At 45.7% G+C, this 13,310-nt stretch overlaps 1 protein-coding gene and 1 pseudogene across 1 annotated transcript; both read left to right on the forward strand.

Annotated features, from left to right (window-relative positions):
- The first annotated feature begins 313 nt into the window (after positions 1 to 313).
- LOC125534472 lies at positions 314 to 2,048 on the forward strand (annotated as a pseudogene).
- Positions 2,049 to 7,338: 5,290 nt separating this feature from the next.
- Positions 7,339 to 12,988, forward strand: LOC125540254 (plant UBX domain-containing protein 7). The gene is made up of 10 exons (XM_048703837.1): positions 7,339 to 7,564; positions 7,674 to 7,822; positions 7,938 to 8,063; positions 9,405 to 9,564; positions 9,934 to 10,011; positions 10,113 to 10,181; positions 10,801 to 10,944; positions 11,094 to 11,196; positions 12,155 to 12,423; positions 12,521 to 12,988. The coding sequence occupies exons 1-10, from the start codon at positions 7,460 to 7,462 to the stop codon at positions 12,686 to 12,688; spliced, it is 1,371 nt and encodes a 456-aa protein (XP_048559794.1). The 5' UTR covers positions 7,339 to 7,459; the 3' UTR covers positions 12,689 to 12,988.
- Positions 12,989 to 13,310: the final 322 nt, after the last annotated feature.

Consider the following 13,310-nt stretch of genomic DNA (forward strand, 5'->3'; position numbering starts at 1 on the left):
GGACAAACCATAACAATAGCGTGGGTCGTAAACCTACACCACTGCTAATGGGATAACCGTAGCGCCGGTGAGACACCCTGCGCTACCGCTAGCACAGTCCGTCAGTCCCACACCGGACCACCCCCGATCCATTACCCATCCCACCAACCGTCCCAGTTCAACCCCACACCGCACCCATCCCCGATCCATATTCCCTCCACCTCCTCTCTTCTCCTCTGCTGCCGGGATCCCCTCCCTGTTCTTCTCCAAAATAAGGCGACGGAGCGAGAAGGGAAAGGGGAAGGGGAAGCAGTGTGTGTGGCGCGGCGGAGCAATGGCGGATAAGCCGAGCCGGGTGCTGGTGCTGTACGCCGCTGGCCACGCGGCGCTGCTCGCCGGGGGTGGAGGGGGGAAGGGCCAGCTCGACGCGTTCGCCTCCATCGCCTCCGGCGGCTTCCTCTTCGTCCGCACCCCCGCGGTCAATGGTACCAATCCGCCCCCACCCCCTCTTGCGCTCTGCGCGGTTGCTCTGCTTTGCTTGGCCCCCATTAAACTGAGAGGCTTCTGGTCTTGTCTCCCAACCCAAAGGATGGAGGGGACAGGAATAGCGACTCGATTCTCGAGCTGGCGCAGCTGCTCGACGTGTACGATGCCCTCTACCCTGCCAAAGTGCGATCCTGCTCTCCGGGTTTGCGTCCAGGCAAAGTAGTTGCAGAGAGGGTTTGAGTATGCGATGCTGATTGTATTTGTTTCACGTTAGGATGGGGAAATTTCCCGGGTGGATCCGCAGGAGCTAGTAGTCCCCAAGCTATCCGAGAGGTTCGATGTGTGTGTGATCTTTTGCTTTGATTACTGTCAGTGTATCCATTGTAAATGCCAGGGCTGACTCTGCTGCTAAACATTCAAGTTCATGGGGCTAAGAGCTACTATGGTCAGCAATTGGCCCAGTGTTAGCTCATTGGTGGCGAATGTTTTTGGAACTTAGGATTTTGCCGCGCAGTCAGGTTCTGGCAGCAGTTCTAAGGACACTAGGATAATCGACCGGGCGTTCACTCTGCTAGCATTTGTAGAGGGGAATGTCCAGGATGCGTTCGAATTTGATCTGGTGTTTGTGCATGCCGCAATGGAGAACACATCCAGCAAGCTTGGGAAATTAGGGATGAAGACGGATCTCAACCGGCTTGACAAATTGGTGGCTTCAGTCATGGAAGCTGTGCCGGTTGGTTCGGCTATTGCTGCCCGTATTCATGTTTCTGTTATCTTGAGCTATGGATCTACTACTGCAAATAAGGAAGAGGCATGCCTCATCTTGAACTCTTCAACCGAAACTGATTTCGACTTGAAGTTACTCCGTCGACGCCAGAGCTACACTATGAAAGCAGGAAAGACGTTGGAGGATGTCAGGTAAATGTTGTTCTTGGCTAGCAAAAAAATGTCATAACAGATGTTTTGAAGTGCAATCTTTATTGCAGAAAAATGCTCCTTTAGATTATGTATGTGTTTGATGTGAGTTGAACCATATCATGGCCTTCCATATATAACCTATTTGTCATTTCCAGTCAATTTTTTGGTGTACAAAATGACTCTGCAATGGCTCGTATCGCAACCATTTAGCCATCTCATGAAAGCTAACAGCCACCTTTTGGTTTTGTGAAGTGAAGTTGAAAAATGCCATTCTAATGCATGACAGGACAGGACTAAATTATTTTACAGTAGGTGCTACATCAGTCTATGTGCCATTTTGTTGTGTTAAGCACTCAACCATGGAGCAATGTATTGTACGATGAAAGCACATCTGTGTACAATGACAGGTCTAGACTTACACAAATAACTTTATTATGCATATCCTGCAGGAATCATCATCCAATGCTACTGGCACAGTGGCAACAAGGAGTAACAATGATTTGTCCAAGGAGTTCTCTTTTGAGGAATTTATAAAGGTCTGCTTAATGCACTTTTTAGAATGTTTGCCTGAATCATAGAAACTTTATCAAATAATACTATATATGCAAGTTTGTTCCCGTGATCCTGTTTATTACTTTGTTTCTTCAATTGTTTATAATGGACAAACACTGTAGTTCTCCCTTTTCCTAGTGTGGGTATTGGTGCCAACATTAGAAACATGACGATACCTTTTTTAGGAATTCCTTGGGTAGTGGGCAGTTTATGTGATAATATAGTAACTATGGTATTACAAATTCTCAACCTCCTCTTTTGATTCGTAACAAAATCATTTCGATAGAATGGCAGGGCTTCTCTTCTGTACAACCTACTTTACCCAATTGCTTCTACAGAGCAACACCAAACTCCCCACTTAGCATCATTGTGTCAGTGCAACACCAATTCAGCACTTAGAATCATTGTATTTTGTCATTTAACTTCAGCTTTGTAGGTATGTGACAGATTTATTGCCCGTAAGATTGTGCAACGGTTTTATGACAAAGCCCTTGCCTTTGGTCTAAAGGGATATGCAAAGCTGTAAGTATCTGGTCCTCAGTAAGCATTTTCACATGACTCTTTTTACCGAATCTCTAGTTTTGACGTCATTCTTACTGTTTTGGTTTTGGTGCTACTGCTATACTCTCCTATAAATTCCTGCTATGTGTATATATGAAACCTAATTTTAGTATTTTCTTAATAAATTAAATTCTCACTTGAGGACAAAAGATAGAACTTGTCTATCTACCCTTGTTCAGTGATGCCATTTTTTTGTAGTTCTAATTCTTCTAAGTAGTACCAACAAAGAGCAGACCAAATGATTTCTTCAGGAAAGAGGAAAAGCCCATTAACTTCAGAATTCATTTGTCAAGTCTATGAACTGGCAGGTATATATGTTTAGGCTTCAGTTTGTATAGTCACTATGCTCTACCAACAGTAGATTCATGGACTTTGTTATCTTTGAAAACGTGAAAGATATCAAGGTATTGAAGTGACTACTTAGAAAAATGGATAGATAGAAAATTACCGAAAGAATTATGCCCCTAACTCCTTATGTGCTTCGTAGGTGCTGTTTCTTTTTAGGGCTTCCAACACAACAGAATTGCTTCTAATCTTCTGTGTTATCTTTTGTCATGGAAGTAGCTATGTGCTGCTTCAGTGTGTAGTTAAGTTGTGCATTATGGCTTAAATAAGAATCTCGGAAAAAAATTGTAGCACATTGGCATCGACATGTACCGCATTGTTTTTCCGTGTCATTCTTCTAAAGAATCTGAAGTTTCTAAATCTCTGTTGGTAATGCTGCAGGCTTGTGGTGGCGACGCTGACGGACGTCGAGAGGCTTGTGGACCGAGGGTGTCATGGCTGCCGATGGATTCCTTCATCCGCTGGTGGTGAGGCACGAGCACGACATCGATCAAGGCCTGCTAGAGCTGAGGGTCAGGGCAAGGGACGTGACAGCGTCACAACTCAAGGCGGCGACTGTCGTCGGTCAGGTGTGGCTCGCAAGGCTGCTCGGTGTGTTCCGTCGCAGCTGCAGGCCACGTGATCAAGCTAGGCAGGCTTCGCACATTGACTAGGCACACAACACTATGTGATAGGAATTGTACATGAGTTGCCGCTAGCTACAATGAGAAATTGTGTGATGGTAGATACGACAATTGTGTGACAAAATGGAATTGCTTCATTTTATTTTTTTAATTCCTAATAAGTTACTAGTAGCGTGGGGAGGAAATTGGGCGCTACTAGTATATAGGATACTAGTAGCGTTTGTAGTTTACCTACGCTACTACTATTTCATTACTGGTAGCGCGTGTATGTAATAGCAGTAGCGCGGGTGGAACACGCTACTAGTAACTTTTTTAGCTGTAGCATGGGGTAAAAAACACGCTACTGCTAAAATTTAGATGTAGCGTCGTAGCAGTAGCGCGGGTGCGCGCGCTACTGGTATGCAAAAAACCTACGCTACTGGTAGTGTTTTTCCTAGTAGTGTAAGCAGGATCATATTTCATTCTAGCATTCAGAGATTTTTGTTTAAGCTTAGCTAATAATTTCTTAAGACCACTTCTATCATTGCAAGGAAGAAAGTCTCTTTTAGTTTCTTCATCCATAACATAGCCCTCAGGCACAACATGTAATTCATATTTATTAGGAGAGCCTTCATAATCACTTTCATCAGTATTATCAGTTTCAATAATTTCATTCTCTCTAGCCCTAGCAAGTTGTTCATCAAGAAATTCACCAAGTGGCACAGCTGTATCAAGCATAGAAGTAGTTTCATCATAAATATTATGCATAGCAGAAGTGGCATAATCAATAATATGTGACATATCAGAATCAATAGCAGAAGCAGATTTAGGTATCGCAAGCTTACTCAAAGCAGAAGGTGAATCAAGTGCAGAGCTAGATGGCAGTTCCTTACCTCCCCTCGTAGTTGAGGGATAAATCTTGGTTTTTGGATCTCTCAAGTTCTTCATAATGATAAGCAGATATAAATCTCAAGTGACTCAAAGAATAGAGCTATACTCCCCGGCAACAGCGCCAGAAAATAGAACCCACAAGTATAGGGGATCGCAACAGCTTTCGAGGGTAGAGTATTCAACCCAAATTTATTGATTCGACACAAGGGGAGTCAAAGAATATTCTCAAGTATTAGCAGCTGAGTTATCAATTCAACCACACCTGGAAACTTAGTATCTGCAGCAAAGTGTTTAGTAGCAAAGTAATATGATAGTGGTGGTAGCGGCAACAAAAGTAAAGACAACAAAAGTAATGTTTTTGGTATTTTGTAGTGATTGTAACAGTAGCAGCGGAAAAGTAAATAAGTGAGAACCAGTATATGGAAAACTCGTAGGCACCGGATCAGTGATGGATAATTATGCCGGATGCGGTTCATCATGTAACAGTCATAACATAGGGTGACACAGAACTAGCTCCAATTCATCAATGTAATGTAGGCATGTATTGCGTATATAGTCATACGTGCTTATGGAAAAGAACTTGCATGACATCTTTTGTCCTACCCTCCCGTGGCAGCGGGGTCCTATTGGAAACTAAGGGATATTAAGGCCTCCTTTTAATAGAGAACCGGAACAAAGCATTAGCACATAGTGAATACATGAACTCCTCAAACTATGGTCATCACCGGGAGTGGTCCCGATTATCGTCACTTCGGGGTTGCCGGATCATAACACATAGCAGGTGACTATAGACTTGCAAGATAGGATCAAGAACTCCCATATATTCATGAAAACATAATAGGTTCAGATCTGAAATCATGGCACTCGGGCCCTAGTGACAAGCATTAAGCATAGCAAAGTCATAGCAACATCAATCTCAGAACATAGTGGATACTAGGGATCAAATCCTAACAAAACTAACTCGATTACATGATAAATCTCATCCAACCCATCACCGTCCAGCAAGCCTGCGATGAAATTACTCACGCACGGCGGTGAGCATCATGAAATTGGTGATGGAGGATGGTTGATGATGACGACGATGACGGATTCCCCTCTCCGGAGCCCCGAATGGACTCCATATCAGCCCTCCCGAGAGAGTTTAGGGCTTGGCGGCGGTCCGTATCGTAAAACACGACGAATCATTTTCTCCGATTTTTTCTCTCTCCGAACACGAATATATAGAGTTGGAGTTGAGGTCGGAGGAGCTCCAGGGGGCCCACAAGGTAGGGGGCGCCCCCCCCACCCTCGTGGCTAGGGTGCGGGCCCCCTGGTCTTGATCTTTTACCAGTATTTTTTATTATTTCCAAAAATAATCCCCGTGAAGTTTCAGGTCATTCTGAGAACTTTTGTTTCTGCACATAAATAACACCATGGCAATTTTGCTGAAAACAGCGTCAGTCCGGGTTAGTTCCATTCAAATCATGCAAGTTAGAGTCCAAAATAAGGGAAAAAGTGTTTGAAAAAGTGGATATGACGGAGACGTATCAAAAGACCCAATAATTTCTATTGGTATGGTTGGCAGGCTTGTCAGGGGTGCCATGAATCTGGCAAGGCTGATCGACTATTCTGTTCAAGCTAGATGGACCATCCTTGTTTCCTTTGAATGGCTGCTTCCGCTGACCGGGTTTAGAGTCACTGAATCCGGCGTTCACCGCCGTGTCTTCGGTATCTTCGTTATTGCTTCGACGCCTGTGTTTGTTGAGTCACGGCTTGCCATTGCCATCCCTGGCTTTGGAGGTGCCAGGGTCGCTGGTTCTGTTGCTTCTGCGAGCTAGCCAGTTATCCTCTCCCACGCAAAAGTGGGTCATAAGTGCGGTAAGGGCTGCCATGGACTTCGGATTTTCTTGGCCGAGGTGTCGGGCGAGCCACTCGTCTCGGACGTTGTGTTTAAAGGCCGCGAGGGCTTCGGCGTCCGGAGAGTCCATAATTTGGTTCTTTTTAATTAAGAACCTGGTCCATAGCTTCCGGGATGATTCACCGGGTTGTTGAACTATGTGACTAGGTCATCGGGGTCTGGAGGCCGAACATAGATTCCTTGGAAGTTGTCTCTAAAGGCATCCTCCAAGTCTTCCCAGCTGCCAATAGAGTTTTCTAGGAGGCTGTTTAACCAGTGTCGTGCTGGTCCCTTTAATTTTAACGGGAGGTATTTGATGGCATGGAGATCATCACTGCAGGCCATATGGATATGGAGAAGAAAATCTTCGATCCATACTGGAAGATCTGTAGTACCATCGTATGATTCAATATTCACTGGTTTAAACCCATCAGGGAACTGGTGCTCCATCACCTCATTGGTGAAGTATAAAGGGTGTGCGGCGCCTCTGTATCGGGCGATGTCGCTGCGCAGTTCGGATGAAGTCTGAATGCGGTTTTTGGCCCAGGTGGGGTTGTGCCTGTCGCGCCAGGCCTGATGGCCGTCCTCTCGCGTTGGAGCACGCCCCCTTGACCCATAGATTGATCTTGTCTGGCCGACTCTATTATCCAGTCCTTGTGTAGGTCATAGGTATAGCCCGGGGCCGCTGCCTCCCTGCCTCGACGGCGGGGTGACGCGGGCTGGTGTTCAGCGTAAGTGGCCGGTCTATCCCGTCCACGTGGTGGTCGGTCAGATTCGTCAGCGGGTTTATACTTTAACGATATTGGTTCAAAGGCCTCGTCATTGAATTGTGGTAGCAGCTTGCTTCGGGTAGCTTTTGATGAGACTTTCGAAGGAATGTTCATCAACTAATTGCTCTCACTGCCTCCCCAGGGTCGCCGGGTCGATTACGTCGCTGAAGACCATCGCAGCCTTTTTGGTAAGTTTGAAGCTGGCACCCTAAAATGGGCTGCAAGTATCGTCCTGGCCGTTTCTCCAAGCCGGCCCAGTCCGACGGCCAGCGGCCCTCACAAACCCCACCTGCTCCTCCTCATCCGTCTCCCTCTTCCTCATTACGCCGCACGTTTCCACTCCTCCTGGCTTCGTTCCCACTCCTCCCCCACCCTCACCATACCCTACCCCACCCCACCCCACCCCACTCTGCCAACCCTACCGACCAAACACAAACAGCACAGGGCGACAGCGCGGGCCCGCCACCTCGCCGCCCGCCATGGCCGGCGCCCCCCCGACGCCCGCCGAGAAGGACGCCCTCGTCTCCTCCTTCCTCGAGATCGCCGCCGGCCAGACGCCCCACACCGCCACCCAGTTCCTCCAGGTCCGTCCCCTCCCCTCCCCTCCCCTGCTCCCGATCGGTTCGATCCCCCGGCCCAGCCCGTCCGACTCACGCGATCCGCCGGCGCCGCCGGTGAAAATGTCTTTCGCAGATGACGAGCTGGCATCTCGAGGAGGCGCTGCAGCTCTTCTACATCGACGGGGAGGCCGCGCTCGCCGGGGCGCATCCGCCGGCCCAGTCGGCCGCCGAGGCCGCGCTGGCGGCGGCCGCCGCCGCGGCTGAGGTGGAGGAGGGGTTCAGGTAGGCCGGCCGGAGCGGCATTCCTACGGTTTGGCGGCTCCGGCTCTGGCCGTGCCGTGAAAAGGCTCCTTTTTGGTTGGTACGAGTGCGCTTACCGTGTGCTGTGATGTTGTAGATTTCATCCGCCGCCCGCAGCCGCGCTTGAGGATGGGATGCTGCAGGGTCTGGGGGACGAAGATGATGTCCGTGCGCCGCTGCCTGTGAGGCGCGAGACTCTCTACGGCGACACACCAATGATTGTGTAAGTAATGGCGTTTCGTTAGCTAGCGAGTTCGTGTGGTAGCATGTTATCCTGTTATTCATGTGTAGCCACCTCCAAATTTCAGATTTAATATCGCAATTGCTATGTGCTCCTCTATTGTTCATGAAAATGTGGTGTATTCGTGGTACAAAATTGTCTCGACCATAACCTTGTTCGTGGTACAAAATTGTCTCGACCATGACCGTATTCGTGGTACAAAATTGTCCCGACCATGACTCGGTAGAGCACTCTCCTTAATCCTTTCTAGAAGTTAAAGGTTGATTACTTGCTGAAGTGCTTAGATCAGACAGGGCATGCTTCATAGTGGGACTTGTACTTGGATTCCAATTCCAAGATACGATTTTTAACATGCTTGAGGGACTTGTCTTTGGTTTAATCTTTCTTTCCCCCTAAAATTTTGATTTTTAAGGCAGGGTGTCTTCAGTTGGCGTCAATGAATGCCACACACCCATACTAATTTTGTTCATAGACATTAAAACCTTGCCATGTGCAGTTCATGACTGATATTTTTGTCTCACAAAGGAATCCATACAAATATTGCTCTTTTAGCTGTCCTAATATTTAGAACCAACAGTGTGCAGCTAGATCTCACACTTCCCCTTCTTTATGCCTATTGTACACAAATATCTCTTTCCAGTAGTTTGTGACCGATGAATTGTCTGTTTTTTTTTCATACGTCTCCCAAATGGGAGCCGGGTTCCATTAATTTGCATGACGGAATCAGTTCGTAACGAAAAACAGATGGAAAGTTCAAAAAAGCGTCAGCAAAAGGGGGGTCGTTGCAGCTAGCACACCTGGCAACCAATACTGACCAACTGCCCTCATTGTTATCTGCCCCCATTCTGCATTATACGAATGGAGAATTGGATATTCAAATACTGACCAACTGCCCTCTAGTTTTAATGCTATTGCAAATCAAATAGAGATACATGCAACGATTCTTGAAGCTTTGTCCAAGTATTTATTCTAAATGCGGGCACCTTTACTGTTGTCAGAATTTCCATTTATGTTGTAGCTGCAGTTATGCTTGTTACCTGCTTATGAAAGTATTGGTACGGGGTTTTCTTTCTCCATATAGTTTGCTTTAATTAGCCCTGCAATTAATTGAAAAACGCTGCTTGCGAGTGCTTCATGACGTGATGCAAGTTCTATCATACTGACATGCTTTAAGAAAGTACCTGTTGGATGTTGGTTTAAGTATCGAATGTATGTGGGTTTTCCAGAAACTTGTGAAATATTAGGGTCTTTGACCTCTGATGCCTTAAATACTGCATTGCAAAAACAATATTATTTTGTAACGTTCTGGTCACTTCTTTTCAGGACTCGGCCTAATGCGACGGTTGCATTTCGTAACTTTGAAGAGGAGGCAAGACAATCTGCTTGGGATTCTGAACAGAATGCCACTTCCAGTTCTCGTGATAACCTGGCTTCTTTATATCGCCCACCTTTCGATTTGATGTTCAATGGACCATTTGACAAGGTCAGCTGCATGTCCTATAATTATGTTATATTCTCTGTTCGACAATGTTACCTGTCTCAGCCACAGTCATGTTCTGACTATGCCGGCAAAAGTGCATCGCATCCACAAATACTACCTCTGTTGCCTGGTTGAACCCTTACTGTTATACAATTAGTTTGACCTAGTAATTTGGTTAATTACCAAAGAAAAAATAAAACCCGCTGAAAGCATATTGTTGTTTGAGATAGTGTTGTCTCATTCATTGTTTATGGACACCTGAACTAGTTTTCAGTTGACACTCGTAGATTTAATTGTATTAATTTGCTAGTTCTTCAAAGTTATCTATTGCTCATTTCTTTAATTTACCCTAAATGAATCCCGTCGATGTAGGCAAAGTTAGAGGCCTCTTCTCTAGACAAGTGGCTCTTGATCAATTTGCAGTCAACAGAAGAGTTCAGCTCTCACATGGTAATCATCTGTCTTATTTTCAATCTTTCATGCCAATTTATCCTGATCCTTCATTTTATGCCTTGTTAATGTTTTGACTGTCAATCTTTTCTCTGTTGAAGCTTAATCGAGACACTTGGGCAAATGAAGCAGTGGCTCAAACAATCAGGTCAAACTTCATTTTCTGGCAGGTTGGTCCTCCTTGTGTTCGCCTTCCTTATCTTCTTGGATCTGAACCTCTAAATTTGTATTTTATCTACCTTGTGTTATAATCACACCGGCATCGGTACCTTGATAAATGTTATTGGGGACGTCAACACAGTCTTCTTCTTACGAAGCCTTTTATCTGTTGTTTTAGACATTTTCATCTGTTGTTTCTTGTAGTTATATGCAAGAAAATTGTTAAGACATGACATGATGGCAGTGCTTTGATGATAAATCTCACACCATTCCTGTTTGGTTCATATAAATATTATTTGTACTGGGGTGCTTCTGCGCTTCGCTCTTCTATGGTTGCACAACTGCTAATAAACCAATGTTGAAGTCCACCAACTTAACCAGTCAAGTGCTTCAAGATTCATGCAACTCTTGTAGAAAATGTGAAGTACTCGTTGTGTTCTCTGTGTATTGGTGATCAAAGTACTAGAACGTTTGACTGCATGTATTCTAAATTGACCTCTATGTACACATATGGACTATGGAGAAAATATACTGGCAACAAAGAGTTCTAGTTATATGGTTCACTCTTCCCCCTAGATGGAACCATGTATGTGCACTTCTCAGTTTTTTGTCGATACTTGTTAAACATAGGTTTATCAAGATACCGGTGAGGGGAGGAAGGTGTGCACCTACTACCATTTGGTCTCTGTTCCTGCCATTCTCCTAATTGACCCCATCACTGGACAAAAAATGCGTGGTTGGAGTGGAATGGTTTACCCGGACAGTTTGCTGGAGGTATTTTCGCAGCCCTGTCTTTCATCTCACGTTGCTCTGCAGTGGTAGACTGGCAGTAGCCTCGACAATGCGGATGCTCAAATACTAGGTAGATATACTGTTAGGACATGAGCATTCCTTACTATTTTCTGCATGTTCACTGTACACAGGATTTGATGCCTTACCTGGAGAAAGGTCCAAAGGAGCACCATGCTGCTCAACCTCAAAAACGCCCAAGAAAAGTTGACCAGGAAACCTCTATGGATAGGCAAGGTATTATTTATGTGGATTTAGTTAGTTCTGTACTGGCAGTGTTGACTATATTATCCAGAAAGTCATATTTTTTGTAACATCCTGCTTCCGCTGTGTTCACTCTTCACATTTTCTGGATCCACATTATTGGTTTCTATATTTGAAGTGCTAACTTTCGGTGGAAATAGAAAAAAAAACAAAGTTGGATAGTATTTGCATGGCATAACCCATCTGTTAGATACATGGCTTCCGAAATACCATACTTTCAAATCTTTTGGAGAGATGTCCAATTCTTAAAAGCTAGCACACTGGACATGCGAGGTGCCCTCTAGCTCTTGGTGTGGTGTTTTTTTTGTTGTACCGTTGATGCTTTCACCAAATGAGCTGGTCTTTGTTTCCTCACCTTTGTATCATCCAGCCTCCCATGGGGGATTCTTTTAATTTAATTTCCTAAATTAAAAGACACTGCTAGATTGATGGTGCAGTAATATGTTTTTGAGTCTTGGGTTGTCAGGTATTATTCTAAGAAAAGTTTTTTAGATGTCAACAATGATACCTCTCTTGTTTGGAATTGGAAGATTGATGTCAAGTAGGGTGTGCTTTGTTTGTGACTGCTGTTTGGATATATCGATTGTTGTTTCCGGTCAGCACTGACCCAGATTAGTTTCTAAGAGCGAGATGTGTAACAAATATTAGGTAGCATCAACACATAGGGCCATAACACAATCAAATGGACGAATCTCTGCAGTTGTTATGATTGTTGATGTACATACTTATATCACAGGAAACAAATTCTTGTAATCATATTGAGTGGATCTTGATTCTTTTTTGAAACAAACGAGTTGTTATTTATGTCAGGCACAGCTAGTGTGCCTCTTTCCTTTTTAATTTTTTTATCCTTTCTGTAAGCATCTGGATGCCTGCAGTACTCATGTTACCTTGCCATTTTGCGGTTACCTCATGACGTTTCTCTTTTCAGGTAAAACAGCTGTAGAGAGTGAAGATGAAGAACTAGCACGGGCGGTGGCGGCTTCCTTGGAGGAGAACAAAGGAGCCGGGGGATCAGATGGCGCTGATGAGAAGTCTAATCCCGTGGAAGAGACGGAGCCCAGCTTGAGCGTGAAGATGGAGTATCCCCCACTCCCCGAAGAGCCGAAAGTGAGCAGGGACCTTCTCTGCAGGGTCGCGGTCCGGCTGCCCGACGGTCAGAGGATTCAGAGGAATTTCCTCCACACAGATCCTATCAAGGTAACGCATCTGAAACAATTTTCCTCAAATCTTAATGTCAAAGTCTGTTTTCGTTCCTAGTCTGATGATGAATGATTTCCCCTCCCTGTGTGTGCAGCTGCTGTGGTCGTTCTGCTCCTCTCGGGTGGAGGACGGGGAGAAGCGGGCCTTCCACTTCGGGCAGCCCATCCCGGGCGCGGCCATCAACAAGCTGCAGTACTCGAGCGAGCAGACCTTCAAGGAGGCCGGGGTGGCCAACTCGATGATCAACCTCTTGTGGGACTAGGCCCATGTTAAGAAGACCCCATCACCTTGCAAATCGTGATATTCCTTGGTGGGCTTCCTATGTTTAGTTCCTTTTCGCGAGGATTTTAATTTAACTCATCGCCTTTTTTTCACTCCCGGTGGTCGTAGACTTGGTTGGTAGGCTTGGAGCTCAAGTGTGAAAAATGTTTCTTTGTCGTCGTGTCGTGTCGGTCATGTTTTGTTTATAGACCCCCTCCCACCCTGTAGTAGGACTTGGTTCGACTTGATGCACATATTATTCATAGCGACCGGTGCTGGTACTGAGTGCTAGTGGTTTTTACTGATGGATCTTCATATGCTGGAACGGAGTGTAGAAAAAGGCGGAAATGCGTGCGTTGCATCTGATGCTGCCTTTCTCGGAGCCAAAACTAACCCGGACGTGACTGGAAAAAAGAACTAGTGATGATGATGGGATGGATCGGACATGCTTTGCCCCCGTCAATTATCGATGCCACCACGGCGGTTAATGGCGGAGGCGGTACCGTAGTCGGATCCGACGCGTGCCCGCCTGTCCACGGACCGTGTCGCTCACATGTGGTGGCCTAGCTGATTGGAGAACGGTGGTGTTTTGACCGTGCAGCGCTTTGACCGGCAGCAGTGTG

The sequence above is a fragment of the Triticum urartu genome, chromosome 2 (genome assembly GCF_003073215.2).
Source record: "Triticum urartu cultivar G1812 chromosome 2, Tu2.1, whole genome shotgun sequence".
NCBI classification, from domain to species: Eukaryota; Viridiplantae; Streptophyta; class Magnoliopsida; order Poales; family Poaceae; genus Triticum; species Triticum urartu.